Here is a 16,547-nt window from a genome sequence, read left to right as displayed (position 1 = left end):
ACAAAAATATATTTTACCCTTTTAAAAATTAACTTTAAATTAGAATTGACTATATTTAAGAAGTAATATTTGAGAACAATAAAAAATATAAAAAATAATATAAAATGTGCAGGACTTTTTGTGTATATGAAAATTAATGTTTTTACGTAATAATAATAATAATAATAATAATAATAATAATAATAATAATAATAATAATAATAATAATAATAATAATAATAATAAAAATAAAATTACCAAAAGAAGAATAATAAGTAACATTCTAGGTGGAATATTAAATATTGCATTGGGTGTGGTAAATAGTTGTATTGCATTGGGTGTGGTAAATAGTTGATAGTAAAAGTTGAAAGTAAAAGGAAAAGATGGCATTATGTTGGTTGCCAATGCCCAGTACTCTTTATTTTCCTTGTGTCAGAAATACTTGTTCCAATACCGACAGCAAGCATCTCATAATCGTGGAATGAAACTTTGACCAAAAAGGGTTTCAAATCGCATAGGATTTCAGACAAGCAGAGCTGCGTTTGAACCCACACATATATATATGCTTCTGGGTACAATTCTAGTATAATAGTTTCTGTGACTTTTGCATGTTATATACAATCTACTGCTACGTGCTACTATATCATTCATTCCCAAGTGGGCTTCAATGTCTTGGACTGCATGGTTGCGGATGAATCTTCTTGTGCTTTTATAACTAACTAGTAACTAGCAAGGTATTTTTAATTTGATGTTTAGGGATTTAGATTATAAATCTTTTCAAGAGTTGAATTTCAATTCACTGCATAAATTTGTTTATTTTATCAACTAATAAGAAAATATCCTGATATGATTGTTAAGGTAATAATTTTAAAATGATCTTTTTTCCATAATTTTTTTTTGTCAAATTTACGCGTGTGTTTCTTTTTGTTATATATATATAAAATTTATCTTTATATTTTTACATATTTTAATTAATATTTATTTAAAAATGTTGTCAATCAATATTTATTGTTTATGTATTTTGTTCATATGATTTTCATACCAAACAACATTGTTGTTCTCAAATAAACATGCATAATTTATTTATTTTAATTATATATAATTATTTTTTTATTTTTAAAAATTGAACATAGTATCAATGTAAAATATATAATACTCACACATCCTATCCTATCCACGAGTTATACCACCTTGATAATTATATATAATGATGATAATTACTTTAATTACCTTAATTAATAATAATAATAATAATAAGTTTCTCTCATTATATATAATAAATAGTGCATATATTTTTTTATGTCCAAATAATCCATAAAGAGCAAAATTAATATGTTACATAGAAAACATTGGAAGGGAGTAATTTCTATATTTTTTTCATATGGATGAGAGAGGGATGACTAGTATCACAATATAGATTTCTTGCATTATCAATAAAATAAGAATGATTATTTGAAGGAAATAATATGGACGAAAAAGTAAAAGAATAAAAAAAAAAGAATGTGAGAATATGAATAATATTGTAAAACATAACAAAATATGAGAAAAAAATCCACCACAAAACTGTCAAATCATCAGCAAGCTGCTTTGACATCAACATTATTCATACTCATGATCATTTTTTTTTTGTTTTGTACGTAAAATACGTAAAATGGAGAAAAAAATCAGATAATAAAAAGAGGGAAGTAAGCATATAAAGGAGAGGAGAAAGAATGTATTTAAAATTTAAAAAAGAAATTGAATTACAATAATAAATAATAAATTTATAAAAATGGAAAAGATAACCAGATATAGAAATAGAAAATTATTACGCTTATAAGTTTCAGAAATAATATCTTTTTTTAATATATTTACTTTTTTTAACAATTTGTCCATCTTTTTTTAATATCTTATTAAGAAATAATTACTGGAAAGAAATAATTGTATTACACACGAAAATAGTTGCATTATTAATTTTAAATTATTAATTTCTTAAATTAAATTATTTCTAGAATTAAATTTCTGATGATAAATAATAAATAGAATTATTTGGATATATTGTATGTATGATGTAGTTTAATTTCTTTTTTATTTTATGTAAGTATTAATGACATAATAATATTTTGTAAATTGATTAAAATCACTGTTTATTTAATTTTTTAAAATAATTTATTAATTAGAATACTTAAATAAAGTTGTTAATATATATATATATATATATATATATATATATATATATATATATATATATTTCAGTTTAAATCCAAATTTTTTTAAATTCTCTTTTGACTATTTTTTGCGGTTTAAATATACAATTTTTTGACTTTTTATCTAAAAAAGATTAAAAAGAATATTTTTTGAAGTTGTAAAAGAGGGAAAAAAAGAAAATTAAATAAACTTAAATTTAAGGAAAAAAATTATTCAAACCTTAATTTTAATGGATGAATCTTGAGTTATGTCCGAACACACTCTGATCGCTGATGTCTGAACCAACGAGGAAAAACAGGAACCAAAACACTGACAATAAAAACTAAAAACTGCACAAATCCCAAGCAAGAAAAAGAAAATTGGTTAAAATTGGACTGGTAGTCATAGATGCAATGCAAGGCGCAATAATAATATGGGCGAAGCAACTGTCATTCAGACTTTAAGTACAACCGGATTCGGACACGTATTTTACCCCCAAAATGCTACACGCCGTCAAAAATATTACAATAAATAAATAATCCTCCAACCACAATAAAAGAAATAAAAAATCAATGAATCATTGATTAAAACGATATTAAATTTAATTCTCTTAAATAAAATTTCAATTCAAACCTATTGGAAGAAAAAAAATACATAATTTCACTAAAGTGATAAGTTAATTTTAAAATTAATAATGCGTGGACTTCGAATCAATAACATAATTAAAAAAAAAAAGAAAATAAGCAAAATTCACAAAGAGGAGGAAGAAGAAACAAAAACCATGGAAAGGAAAGGAAAAGACTGAGAAACACTCACTCACTCTTACAACGCACGCTTCTCAGTTCTCTCTCTCTCTCTCTCTCTCTCCGTTTCCCTCTGTTTCCGTTGTGCCTCCATTTCGCGTTAGTTCTCATTCATTCAGCTCCTTCTCCGCGTTCTGAATTTCGAGGTATAAATATGTGTAATGTGTGGAGCGTGGTTGGTTAATTAATTTTCTCGTTCTCTAATTTCAGCGCGCGCTTCGATTCGATTCGTTGTTTTCTCTCTCCCTCGCTGTGCCCTAGCTTCTGCAACCGATCTGTGCTCGTTGGATCTGATTTCGTTCAATTGTTCACCGCGAAGATCTGAATTCGGTTCCGCGGTTGATCCGGTGTCGGTTTCGCAGGCTTTTCGCTCCGTCGGATCGGTTTCGCAGGAAATTCGAAGTGAATTGAGGATGTGGCGGCATTGGAGGTAGCGCGAGGAGGGAGGAGTTCTGCGGCATTTGCATTCCGGCGAGGTAGCTTCTTTTGGTTCAGTGGATTTTTTTTCTTCTTATTTTTACTTGTGAACGTGTTCCTCTGTAGTGTGATGAGTTGTGAAATGTTTTGTGGAATGTGGCATTTCAACCAAAGTTTTAAATTCCTTCTGTAGTGTATTTTGATATTGTGGGAAATTGCGAACAAATGCAGCGGATACAGCCACAATTGTGGTCGTGGTCGTGGATTTCAGTGTAATGTGTGGAACTTAGGAACTGAGATGTTGGTTGGGTGCTTTGGATTTTGGATCACTTGGCCTTAGTGTAAAATATTGTAGATTGTTGATGGCATTTTGATGCGGTGCTATCTAGACAAATATTGTTGTTGTTGCAATTGGTAGTGTGTGATTTGTTTTACTAAAGTAGGTTTCACTCAGGTATGAATGTTTTTAAACAACGGTTCTGTCAACTGGTCTTGCATGAGGAACTGAATGTATCTCCTTCTGATGTCTATGTGGCTTCTTTTTTTTCTATATATTTTTGGTTGTATGTCAATTTGGGATGGTTAATTTTTAGAATGTGTAAATTTTCAGGTGTCCTGCAAGGAGGGTAAACTGGCGAATTGGTGCAAATGTCAAAGTCTCCCTCTCATGAACAGAGGCAGTCCATTTATTCTGCCTCTCAGCCTGGGTCAGTATTTTAGTTTTTTTCCTCGTTAGTTAGGAATTTATTGTTGATGAAAGTCTGATGTAAAATCTAGAAATAACATTAGTGGTGAATGAGTGCTAAACTTTTTAGTAAGTAAAAGTAGTTTATGGTTGGTTATGACTTGGCTGAGTTTGATTGTACATCCTTCACTTACAAATGTGAAAGTAGTAAAAGTGCTAACAAGTGGAAGTTAAATGTATGCAGGGAGTTTAATGAGGCAACAGGAATGGATGATCCAGAATCTACAATGGCAAAAGTTGCTAATTTTGTGGAGCAACTGCATGCCAACTTGTCATCACCAGTTGAGAAAGAAACTATTACAGCACGCTTGCTAGGTATTGCCAGGAGAAGAAAGGATGCTAGAGCAATCATCGGTTCTCATGCCCAAGCCATGCCATTGTTCATAAGCATTCTCAGAAATGGAACCCCTCTTGCAAAAGTTAATGTTGCTTCCACTCTCAGTGTCCTGTGCAAAGATGAAGACTTGAGGTTAAAAGTACTTCTTGGTGGCTGTATCCCACCATTATTGTCTCTTTTAAATTATGAATCCACCGATGCCAGGAAGGCAGCAGCTGAAGCGATATATGAAGTTTCCTCAGGTGGTCTTTCTGATGATCATGTTGGTATGAAAATTTTTGTTACAGAAGGTGTAGTTCCAACCTTATGGAATCAACTAAATCCAAAAAACAAGGAAGACAAAATTGTGGAGGGTTTTATTACTGGAGCATTAAGAAATCTTTGTGGCGACAAAGACGGCTACTGGAAAGCTACATTAGAAGCTGGAGGCGTGGATATCATAGTAGGGCTCTTGTCTTCAGATAATGCTGTTTCTCAGTCAAATGCAGCTTCTCTATTGGCACGTTTAATGCTGGCATTCAGTGATAGCATCCCCAAAGTAATAGACTCTGGAGCAGTCAAAGCTTTACTTCAGCTTGTTGGTCAGGAAAATGACATTTCTGTAAGAGCTAGTGCTGCTGATGCCCTAGAGGTCCTCTCTTCAAAGTCTACCAAGGCTAAAAAGGTCATTGTTAATGCAGATGGTATTCCAATCCTTATTGGAGCTATAGTTGCTCCTTCTAATGAGTGTATGCAAGGTGATGGTGGCCAGGCTCTGCAGGAGCATGCAACTCGAGCTTTAGCCAATATCTGTGGTGGCATGTCTGCTTTAATACTATATCTTGGAGAACTTTCACGTTCTCCTCGCCCTGATGCACCAGTTGGTGATATAATTGGCGCTCTTGCTTATACACTCATGGTCTTTGAGGAAAAAGTTGATGTTGATGAGAAACATTTTGATGCAACTCAGATAGAGGATATTCTAGTAACTCTTTTAAAGCCTCAGGACAACAAACTAATTCAAGAGCGTGTCCTTGAGGCTATGGCTAGTCTATATGGAAATGTCTGTCTCTCAAAGTGTCTCATTCAGGCAGATTCAAAGAAGGTTCTGATTGGACTTATAACCATGGCTGCCACTGATGTGCAAGAGTATCTGATACTTTCATTGACAAGCTTGTGTTGTGATAAGATTGGAGTATGGGAGGCCATTAAAAAAAGAGAAGGTATCCAATTACTAATATCATTGCTTGGATTATCCAGTGAGCAGCATCAAGAGTACTCAGTTCAGTTGCTAGCAATCTTAACTGACCAGGTCGATGACAGCAAGTGGGCAATCACTGCTGCTGGAGGGATTCCACCATTGGTGCAGTTGTTGGAGACAGGATCACAGAAAGCAAGAGAGGAAGCAGCAAATGTTCTGTGGAGTTTGTGCTGTCACAGTGAAGATATTCGTGCTTGTGTTGAAAGTGCTGGAGCCATCCCAGCATTCTTGTGGCTTCTTAAGAGTGGTGGACCAAAAGGACAGCAAGCTTCTGCCATGGCACTCACAAAGCTTGTCCGAGTAGCTGATTCTGCCGCAATTAATCAGCTATTGGCATTACTCTTAGGAGATTCTCCAAGCTCAAAAGCCCACATAATCCGAGTTTTAGGTCATGTTCTTACTATGGCTTCGCAGAATGATCTCCTTGAAAAGGGTTCTGCAGCTAATAAAGGCTTGAGATCTCTAGTTCAGGTCCTCAATTCATCAAATGAGGAAACCCAAGAATATGCAGCTTCAGTTCTAGCTGATTTATTTATTGCAAGACAAGACATCTGTGATAGTCTTGCGACTGATGAGATTGTACTTCCTTGCATGAAACTTTTGACTAGCAAAACTCAAGTTGTTGCCACTCAATCAGCTCGAGTGTTAAGTGCTCTGTCTCGTCCAACAAAGAACAAGGCTGCAAATAAAATGTCTTATATTGTAGAGGGTGATGTCAAGCCACTAATCAAGTTAGCTAAAACATCCTCTGTTGATGCTGCTGAAACTGCTGTTGCTGCATTGGCCAATCTTCTCTTTGATCCTTTTATTGCTGCTGAGGCTCTAGCAGAAGATGTTGTTTCAGCTTTAGCAAGAGTTCTGGCAGAAGGGACCTTGGAAGGTAAACAAAATGCATCTCGTGCACTTCATCAATTATTGAAGCATTTTCCAGTAGGTGATGTTCTCAAGGGTAACACTCAATGTCGTTTCACTGTGCTTGCACTTGTTGATTCCTTAAGAGCTATGGATATGGACGGCACTGATGCTGCAGATGCTTTAGAAGTAATTGCACTGCTAGCCAGAACTAAACAGGGGGTCAACTACACTTACCCTCCATGGTCAGCTCTGGCTGAAATGCCATCAAGTTTAGAACTTCTTGTCTGCTGCCTGGCTGAGGGGCATTCCCTTGTGCAAGAGAAAGCAATTAAAATTCTATCAAGACTTTGTGGGGATCAGCCAGTTGTTCTTGGTGATATGTTATCTGCTAGTTCCAAATCCATTGGTTCATTGGCTAATAGAATAATGAACTCCTCCAGTCTAGAAGTAAAAATTGGAGGTTCTGCCTTACTAATTTGTGCTGCAAAGGAGAAGAAAAAGCTTTCAATGGATTCACTTGATGCTTCTGGGTTTCTAAAACCATTAATATATTCTTTAGTTGAAATGATAAAGCAGAGTTGTAGCTATTCTTTGTTAGAAATTGAAGTTGTTGCTTCTAAAGGTTTTATGGAGAGAAGTTCTTTTCAAGAAGTCGATGAGTTTGATATTCCTGATCCAGCCACTGCCTTGGGAAGCACTATTGCCATGTGGTTGCTTTCAGTTATTGCTTCTTTCCATATAAAGAGCAAGCTCACAATTATGGAAGCCGGTGGACTTGAAGCTCTCTCTGACAAACTTTCAAGACATACTTCAAATCCACAGGTATATTACATTTATGCTTTTTATTAAAGCTTCCTTTATCAGTTCTCTTTATCTTCTGTCTAGCCTCTTCTTTAGTGTAGGTACTCACATCCATACCTGTAAGTAGCAAATACTGAAATGTGCCATCTCAGGCTGTGTGATGGCAATGCTTTATGCTTGCTGGAAAATATCTATTTGCAATGTAGAATTCATTATTAGTGGATCAAATTTTGGATAGTGTGTAAGAAAGAAGCAGATTTGGGAAGAAAGAGAACAATGAAGAAAACTTGTGTTTTTAATTGAACATCTTTGATGAATGGCATATTGAAGCATATTAATTCTTAAAGTCATTCAGAAAACTTCAGTGTAAAGAAATAAGTGAAGTTTTCACCAAACAAAACTTAGAATTGGAGATTCACCAACCAGTTTCTAGCAGGAAAAAGATTCCAAGCTAAGCCTAGCCTGACATGAATCAACAAAAATATGTATTGATTTTAAACTTTTTATTAATATAAATTTAAATTTTAATATAGAAGTTCCTTATCTCATAATTTTAACATGTGCTCTCGAAACTGTGTATTTTCTTTTAAATGCCTTTTTTGAGAATTCTTTTCCCTCCTTTTGAATTTAATTATAACTAATTTTATTTTAATTTGGACTTCAGGCCCTCTTATTTCTATTAAGCTTGAGCTTAAGACTGAATTCTGAAATGATTAGTAAAGATTGAAAAGATTAAAGGCTCAATTAATGTACATTGTACATTCTGTTTTTTTTCCAAATACTAGATTTAGGTCGTATGGTTGTTGATTTGTGTTACTGATCTACATATCTCAATTGCCTAGTCGCTTTTGTTTGTTTCATCATGGCATGAGTTAAGTTGGTGAATTAAATAGATTTCCTGCCTTACCGCTTTTGCCAGGCAGAATATGAGGATACAGAAGGAACATGGATTAATGCCTTGCTCTTGGCCATTTTATTTCAAGATGCAAATGTCATTCTATCTCCTGTCACAATGCGCATTATACCTTCTATCGCTCTTCTGCTAAGATCTGATGAAGTAATTGATAAATATTTTGCTGCCCAGTCTATGGCTAGTCTTGTTTGTAATGGTAATAAGGGAATAGATCTTGCCATTGCGAATTCTGGTGCTGTTGCTGGATTGATAACTATTATTGGGCATGTAGAGTCAGATATGCCTAATCTCATGGCTTTATCAGAAGAATTTTCTTTGGTACAAAACCCTGATCAAGTTGTTTTGGATCACCTTTTTGAAATTGAAGATGTAAAATTGGGGTCTACCGCCAGGAAATCTATACCCCTCTTAGTGGATCTCCTGAGACCAATACCAGAAAGGCCTACTGCTCCACCAGTTGCTGTTAGACTCTTGATATGCATTGCAGATGGAAGTGATAGCAATAAATTAATCTTGGCTGAAGCTGGAGCTCTGGAAGCTTTGAACAAATACCTGTCCTTGAGTCCTCAAGACTCAACTGAGGCGGCTATTTCTGAGTTATTGAGAATATTATTTTCCAATTCTGACCTTATTAAACATGAAGCATCAACTAATTCATTGAACCAACTCATAGCTGTTTTGCGTCTTGGATCAAGAAATGCTAGATATAGTGCAGCAAGAGCACTTCATGAACTTTTTGATGCCGACAACATTAGAGACTCAGAATTAGCTAAACAGGGCATTCAACCATTGGTTGACATGCTTAACACAACATCAGGTAATGAGCAGGAGGCTGCTCTCATGGCCTTGATCAAGTTAACTTCAGGAAATTCTTCAAAAGTATCTCTTCTTCTTGATGTGGAAGGAAACCCACTTAAATGTTTATACAAAATACTGTCTTCTGCTTCATCTTTGGAACTGAAGAGCCATGCTGCCCAACTCTGCTTTGCTCTTTTTGGCAATAGCAAGATCAGAGCAGATCCAGTTGCCTCAGAATGCCTAGAACCCTTTATATCACTGATGCAGTCTGATTCTGAGACTGCAATAGAATCCGGGGTTTGTGCTTTTGAGAGATTATTGGAAGATGAACAACAGGTAGAGCTTGCAGCAGCCTACAATGTTGTGTATCTCCTTGTGAGCTTGGTTTCTGGTACAAACTATCAGCTTATAGAGGCCGCCATATCTACTCTTATCAAATTGGGAAAAGACAGGACTCCAATTAAACTAGACATGGTGAAAGCTGGCATTATTGATAATTGTCTCAAGCTACTACAATTAGCACCTAGCTCTTTATGCTCCACAATAGCTGAGCTGTTTCGCATTTTAACTAATAGCAGCGCAATTGCAAGAAGTTCAGATGCTGCAAAAATTGTAGAACCACTTTTCCATGTTTTGCTCCGCCGAGATTTCAACTTATGGGGACAGCATAGTGCCTTACAAGCACTTGTAAATATATTGGAGAAACCGCAAAGTCTTGCAACCTTGAAGCTTACTCCAAGCCAAGTTATTGAGCCCTTAATTTCTTTTCTGGAATCCCCATCCCAAGCTATTCAGCAGCTTGGCACGGAACTGTTATCTCATCTTCTTGCACAGGAACATTTTCAGCAAGATATTACAACAAAGAATGCAGTTGTGCCCCTCGTACAGCTTGCAGGAATTGGAATATTAAACTTACAGCAAACAGCGATAAAAGCATTGGAAAAGATTTCCACAAGTTGGCCAAAGGCAGTTGCTGATGCTGGAGGTATTTTTGAGCTTGCAAAGGTTATTATTCAAGAAGACCCTCAGCCACCACATGCACTCTGGGAATCAGCTGCTTTAGTTCTCTCTAACGTATTACATTCCAATGCTGATTACTATTTTAAAGTTCCTGTGGTGGTTCTTGTGAAACTTTTGCACTCAACACTTGAGAGTACAATTAGCATAGCCCTTAATGCTTTAATAGTTCATGACAGAAGCGATGCTTCAAGTGCTGAGCAGATGATGGAAGCTGGAGTTATAGATGCTCTGTTGGACCTTTTAAGATCTCATCATTGTGAAGAAGCATCTGGTAGATTACTAGAAGCTTTATTTAACAATGTGAGAGTACGAGAGATGAAGGTGTCTAAGTATGCTATAGCACCTTTGTCCCAGTATCTATTGGATCCGCAAACCAGATCACAGTCTGGCAAGCTTCTTGCTGCTTTGGCTTTGGGAGATCTTTCCCAGCATGAAGGACATGCTAGATCTAGTGCCTCTGTTTCTGCATGTCGTGCATTGATTAGTTTACTTGAAGATCAGCCAACTGAAGAAATGAAGGTGGTGGCTATATGTGCATTGCAAAACTTTGTCATGAACAGCAGGACCAATAGACGAGCTGTTGCAGAAGCTGGGGGCATACTGGTGATTCAGGAATTGCTTTTGTCTCCAAACACAGAAGTTGCTGCACAAGCCGCTTTACTGATCAAATTTTTGTTTTCTACCCATACATTGCAAGAATATGTGTCAAATGAGTTGATCAGGTCTTTGACAGGTACATCATAATTGTCCCTATTGACAGTGTTCCATGCTTTACACTTATGCATACTTTTAGAGCAACTACTTTTGGCATGGCTCAGCTCTAATCATGTTTTTTTACATTGTCTATTATGTCTTTTGTTTAATGGATTACACACAAATTCATTTAATTGCACATTGTTTAATGGATCAATCTCATTCTTGTATAAAAGCTTCATGTTGATGTTTATTTAATTTACAAGATCATGTTTTGAGAAATAATTGTAGTTGTTGATTATGGGAAATGCCTTTTATTTTAAATGTTTCTTTTAACTTTTTTGTTTGAACCAATATTATTAGAATTTGAAAAGATGTCTTCAACCTGTGATTCAGCCTATGTTTCATTTTGGACTTTTTGGAAGTAGAAAAAAAAATCAAGTTTCGATTTGTTGAGATTTTTACAAGCATTACCAAGTTACTATTTATAATGGATGTTTTTCAGAGAAATTTGAAATTGTCAATGAGTACAATCCTGTTTTCTTTTCTCTCCTAGTATATATGTTGTTCAACGTATATTCTGCTTTTAGTTTCATTTTAGAGAAATGGATGATGTCTAAAGATTTTCTGCTGTGTGACTGCAATTCAAATAGTTTTTTTTTCACTGTATCAATCCTAAATTTATATTAATAAAAAAACTTCGTACCCCATTGCCCAGAGGCTCTTCGCTATGCGAAGGTATGGGGGAGGGATATTGTACGCAGCCTTACCCTTGCATATGCAAAGAGGCTGTTTCCGGATTCGAACCTATGACCAACAGGTCACCAAGGCACAACTTTACCGCTGCACCAGGGCTTGTACGCAGCCTAAATTTATATTAATAAGAAAAATAAAATTTTCACACATAGATTGGGGTGTTATTGCAATGCTTTTCTTTTACATCTATTAAAAAATTACATTTCATCGAAAAATATTTTGTTATGCAGCTGCACTGGAAAGAGAGTTATGGTCAACCGCCACAATCAATGAGGAGGTTTTGAGAACTCTACATGTGATATTCATGAACTTCCCTAAGCTCCACACATCTGAAGCAGCAACTCTTTGCATTCCTCATTTGGTAGGGGCACTTAAATCTGGTGGTGAAGCGGCTCAGGACTCTGTACTTGACACATTTTGCTTGCTAAGGCAATCTTGGTCAACTATGCCAATAGATATAGCTAAGTCTCAAGCTATGATTGCTGCTGAAGCCATCCCCATTTTACAAATGCTCATGAAAACCTGCCCTCCTAGCTTCCATGAGAGGGCAGATACTCTTCTGCACTGCTTACCAGGTTGTTTGACTGTCACCATTAAGCGTGGAAACAACCTCAAACAAACTATGGGAAGCACTAATGCATTCTGCCGGTTAACAATAGGCAATGGTCCTCCAAAACAAACCAAGGTATTGCCATCAAAATCTTGAAATCATTTTACTTAAAATATTTGTAGTTCAAGGAGTACCCTACACTTAGCATTCCTGTCATAATTTTCAACTTCTCAAATTTTCAGCAACTTAAAAAGCATTCAGTTTTGATTATAGAATTCCACTTGATTGAATCATATAGGGTGTAATTTAACTGTGAGTCACTTGTTTTTCATATGGCAAACTGCAGATTTATTTTTCTGTTGCCAAAATTTATTTACGAAGAAGTTATTAATTGATTTGTCTGCTGTCTCTAATGAGGATTAAATTTTATCATAGAAGATTACAAATATCATTTATGTCTTTTGCTTCTGTTAGGTGGTGAATCATAATACTTCTCCAGAATGGAAAGAAGGATTCACTTGGGCATTTGATGTACCTCCAAAGGGCCAAAAGCTGCACATCATATGCAAAAGCAAGAATACTTTTGGGAAGGTAACTAGATATTTATTCCGTAAGTGATTTACTCATTCTCTATTTTTCTGTGTGGTAAGTGGTGAGTGATTGATTACCTATTCCTTTTCTGAAAGGATGAATTATTACATTTCTTTGTATGATGGATACTAGTATTACTTTGTTGATATCTGGAAGGATCCCTATCTATTTCTGTCAATAACACTACCTTCTTATTCTTTATTCTACCTTGCCTGAGGGTGAAATACTTGGTCTATCTCGTTTGAGTCAGTGAAAATTGAGGTGGAAAATAAAATATGCTTCATTCTTGGTTGAAAATAATATTCTTTTTGCCTTTTTTTCACCTTACTCAACCAAGCACATGCTAAATCTGTATTGCTTTAAATACTCACTGGAAGTGTTGTGCTTTTTCTCCAGACAACTCTTGGAAGAGTCACTATCCAAATTGATAAAGTTGTATCAGAGGGGGTTTATAGTGGATTATTCAGTCTTAATCATGATGGTAACAAAGATGGTTCTTCCCGAACACTTGAAATTGAGATTATATGGTCCAACAGGATTTCCAATGATGACATTTGAAAAGTATAGCAAGCTACTTTTCGGGTGGAAGCATAGAAAGGTAATCTGCAACATGCATGAGATGTTGGAAATGGTTTTGCTTGTAATTATCCGCACATTTTGGATGATCCAATTTTGTAGTCTGGCAGATTAAGTTGCTTCAGTTGTAACTGTAAATTAAAATTATAAATGTCTAGAGGCAGCAAGCGTTTGAAAAGGATGGTCCCACGGTAAAGTCAAAAAATGTTTGCAATTGTACAGGTCAGTCCACAGGTATATTAGAAACTTGAATCATAGGGAAAAAATGGCATTTTAATTAAATTTGTCAAAAGTTTTTTTTTTTTGGTATAAGTCTTTGATGTTGGGATGTACACTAGCTTCTGCTGTAAAGTGGCTTTGTTTTATGTTTGTAAGCCACAAGAGATGATAAACTGACAATATGTCATTGTCCCCTTGTGTCGGGAACATGCTCTTTTTTCACCACCTTGGCCCCCACCCAATAAACAATTCCCTTTTTATGTAATTGATCCATGCACATTGTTGTAGGTTTAAATTCTATTTGAATATTAATTCTTAGGGATAAGCATAAGTGCATAACTGTTTATCATTATTTTTTTCATTTTCTGAAATCAATGGTTCGCATCCTCCTGCAAATTTCCCTCTTGTCATTTATCTCTCAATATATGAGCTCCATACCCTGGCCATCATTTTCTGTCGTCAAACTTTTATGCAAGACTTAAGCTACTATTCATTTTTTTGGCTTTAACATATTTTTCATACCTGAAACCTGAAAAATAAATTGTTTTCAAATTATTATCTAAAATTCATTTTTTGTTAAATAATTACTTGAAAAAAAAATTGTTTCAAATCTGCCATTAATCTCATTTTGTTGAGTAATAACATGACATACAAAGTGTCACATCATTAAACCTAATAACTGATATTTTATTGTCACGTCATCGTCATATCATTACCTTCTTTCTCTTCTTCAACTGAAACCATCACCACCATGCCACCATATCTTAGTGTAAAAATCAATAATCTTTTTACATATGATAATTTTTAATTAGATGATAATGTAAAACTATTTTATATTATCGATGTATAACTTGTTTTCAATCAAAATATGTGATAAGGTTAATCAATCTAGATTAAAAAACAAGCATAATGGCAAAGTATGTTTGCAACACATATTTTACACCATCAATGCATAATTTGTGGCCAAGTATGACATAAAGTTGTTAAAAGAAAGTGAGAAATTGAATTATTGAATCACTCTTCCACACATCAATCAAAATGACTAGAATGTGAGCTTAATTTTCAATGATATAGCTTGTGATTCAGGATTTACATATTAGAAATAGTTTATTTGAGAAAAGAAAAAGAACATGAATTGTTAATGTAGATATAAAGCAGATAATAGAAAGTGAAGAAGCATCGAGCCACTCTTTGACACATTAATCAAAAATGTTAATGTGGCAAAAAAAGTTAATAATTGTGAATGTAATAATTTTTCAGGGTATGAAGCTGCACATGCCCTAAAAGGCAAGATGAAACAAAAGAGGAAACAGCACCCTTAGAGAAGAAAGAGTGGGGCAAGAGGACAGTGGCATTACGGGGCCAAGGCTTAGTCATAATAACTTAAAAGAGTCCCATATTGCAGATCGACTATCACCTAACTGAAATTCAAGTAAAAAAGAAAGCAAAATATTTCTTAGAAATGTTTTATTGACAAAATTGCTTAGAAATGTTAAAAACCATTATGAGTAAAGAAAAAACTAATTTTTGTAAAAATATCTGCAAATTGTTCATCTAGAAGCTAGTATGATTTTATTTTTTTTAACACATACAAGCTAGTATCATATTTGCTCGTGTTTTTGGCAATGGATTCCAGTGCAGATAAACAGCTTCTTCTGTTATCTGCAGAGAAGCCATGTGTTGACTGCACAAATTGTAAAGCAGCTGAATGTCATCTAGGATCCACCTGATAAAATCAAACATAATTGAGCATATAATTATGGATAACACCGTTCCCATAGTTGAGAATTTCAAATTGATAGTTGAGAAAGAAATACGAATAATAACAAGCTTTTGGATCCAAGAAAAAGAAAATGAGAAGAATAAAGGGAACAATTACTTAAGAAATGATGTGTCCTGTTTAAGCATTAGAGTTTGTTATATTCTATTTTGCTTTACTTTCCTCATACAATCCAAGTTCCAAAGGACAAGACTTTTAGAAGCATTCTTAAAATATGAAATGAAAAACTTGCATAAAATGTTTCAATCAGAAAAAGAGCAATTCATCTCCCAAAAAAGGCATCACTAACTATATAGTTGTGGTCAATTTAGTTGACAACAGAATAAACACAAAAATACGAGACATATTTAAAGACAAATACATTGCATATATACATCATGGAATAGATATTATCAATGGATCACTAAATCATGTATCCAAAATATATAATTTAATAGTGATATATTCTTGCTAGTCAACAAAGTTGGAGAATTTCAATAAAACTATTTAAGAATCTTTTGCCGGCAATCTTAATCTTTTGTCCTTGAATGAAAATCCTAGGCTTTCTAATCAGAAAACACTGGTAGTATGTACTTTATTTGTCATGTGAAGACTTCACCAACTCACCAAGTATCACCCTAGCTTCTTTCCTTGTTTCTTTCTATTACTTGTATGTACTTTATAGTCTTGGAGGCAATGATCTGAACATGCATACCTGTAACTGTATGGTTCCGTAGTCCTTACACATGTGTGAGTAGGAGAGGGTGTCTCTGAAACATTATAGTACTCATTCCAAAATGTAGTTTGATCCAGCACATCAGGTATAATTATTCCTTTATTTGAAAAATAAAAACAGATAGAGTATCCGATTTACATATCTAAGAAAGCTGAATCAAATTTAGAAACAACCGGAATAATGTTCATAGCCTTTCCCACATATTATCATTGTTTTTTGGTTACCAAATTATTGGTACGGAGCATATATCTACTACCTTTATCCATAACTAATCTCCATCAAAGAATCTGACTAATCATCTTTACTAGGATTCTTTCCTCCAACTATGTTTTTTCCATTCGCAGAACTTGAATCCAAGACTTTGCTTAAGGGACATATCATCATTATTGAGTAGAACAATTGATGCCAAGCCACTGTCTTCAACATCAAGTCTGGTCAAATTACAATGTGATAATCATCTTAGCCAAAAATTGAATCACAATGTTACTACTCTCAATAACAAGATAATAGATTGATTTTCCCGTAGCAGGGGCAAAAGCATTTAAGAAGAAATAGATTCACTTTTTGTTCTGATTCATATGAATTGAACTCAA

At 34.5% G+C, this 16,547-nt stretch overlaps 1 protein-coding gene across 1 annotated transcript; it reads left to right on the top strand.

Annotated features, from left to right (window-relative positions):
- The first annotated feature begins 2,893 nt into the window (after positions 1-2,893).
- LOC114382467 (protein CELLULOSE SYNTHASE INTERACTIVE 3-like) lies at positions 2,894-13,784 on the top strand. Its single transcript, XM_028341913.1, has 8 exons — positions 2,894-3,047; positions 3,159-3,424; positions 3,976-4,072; positions 4,295-7,364; positions 8,263-10,807; positions 11,754-12,208; positions 12,548-12,664; positions 13,061-13,784. Exons 3-8 carry the CDS (start codon positions 4,014-4,016, stop codon positions 13,220-13,222), a joined length of 6,408 nt encoding a protein of 2,135 aa, XP_028197714.1. The 5' UTR covers positions 2,894-3,047; positions 3,159-3,424; positions 3,976-4,013; the 3' UTR covers positions 13,223-13,784.
- Positions 13,785-16,547: the final 2,763 nt, after the last annotated feature.

Source organism: Glycine soja, chromosome 13 (assembly GCF_004193775.1).
Source record: "Glycine soja cultivar W05 chromosome 13, ASM419377v2, whole genome shotgun sequence".
NCBI lineage: Eukaryota > Viridiplantae > Streptophyta > Magnoliopsida > Fabales > Fabaceae > Glycine > Glycine soja.
The sequence above is the reverse complement of the archived record's forward strand: the minus strand, read 5'-3'. Positions and strand labels throughout refer to the sequence as shown.

Bases quoted from the DNA above. Each gene is read 5' to 3' on its own strand.
- LOC114382467 (XM_028341913.1), top strand. From the start codon at position 4,014: ATGTCAAAGTCTCCCTCTCATGAACAGAGGCAGTCCATTTATTCTGCC. The intron at 4,073-4,294 runs GTCAGTATTTTA...AAATGTATGCAG, and splicing joins TATTCTGCCTCTCAGCCTGG to GGAGTTTAATGAGGCAACAG. The intron at 7,365-8,262 runs GTATATTACATT...CGCTTTTGCCAG, and splicing joins GACATACTTCAAATCCACAG to GCAGAATATGAGGATACAGA.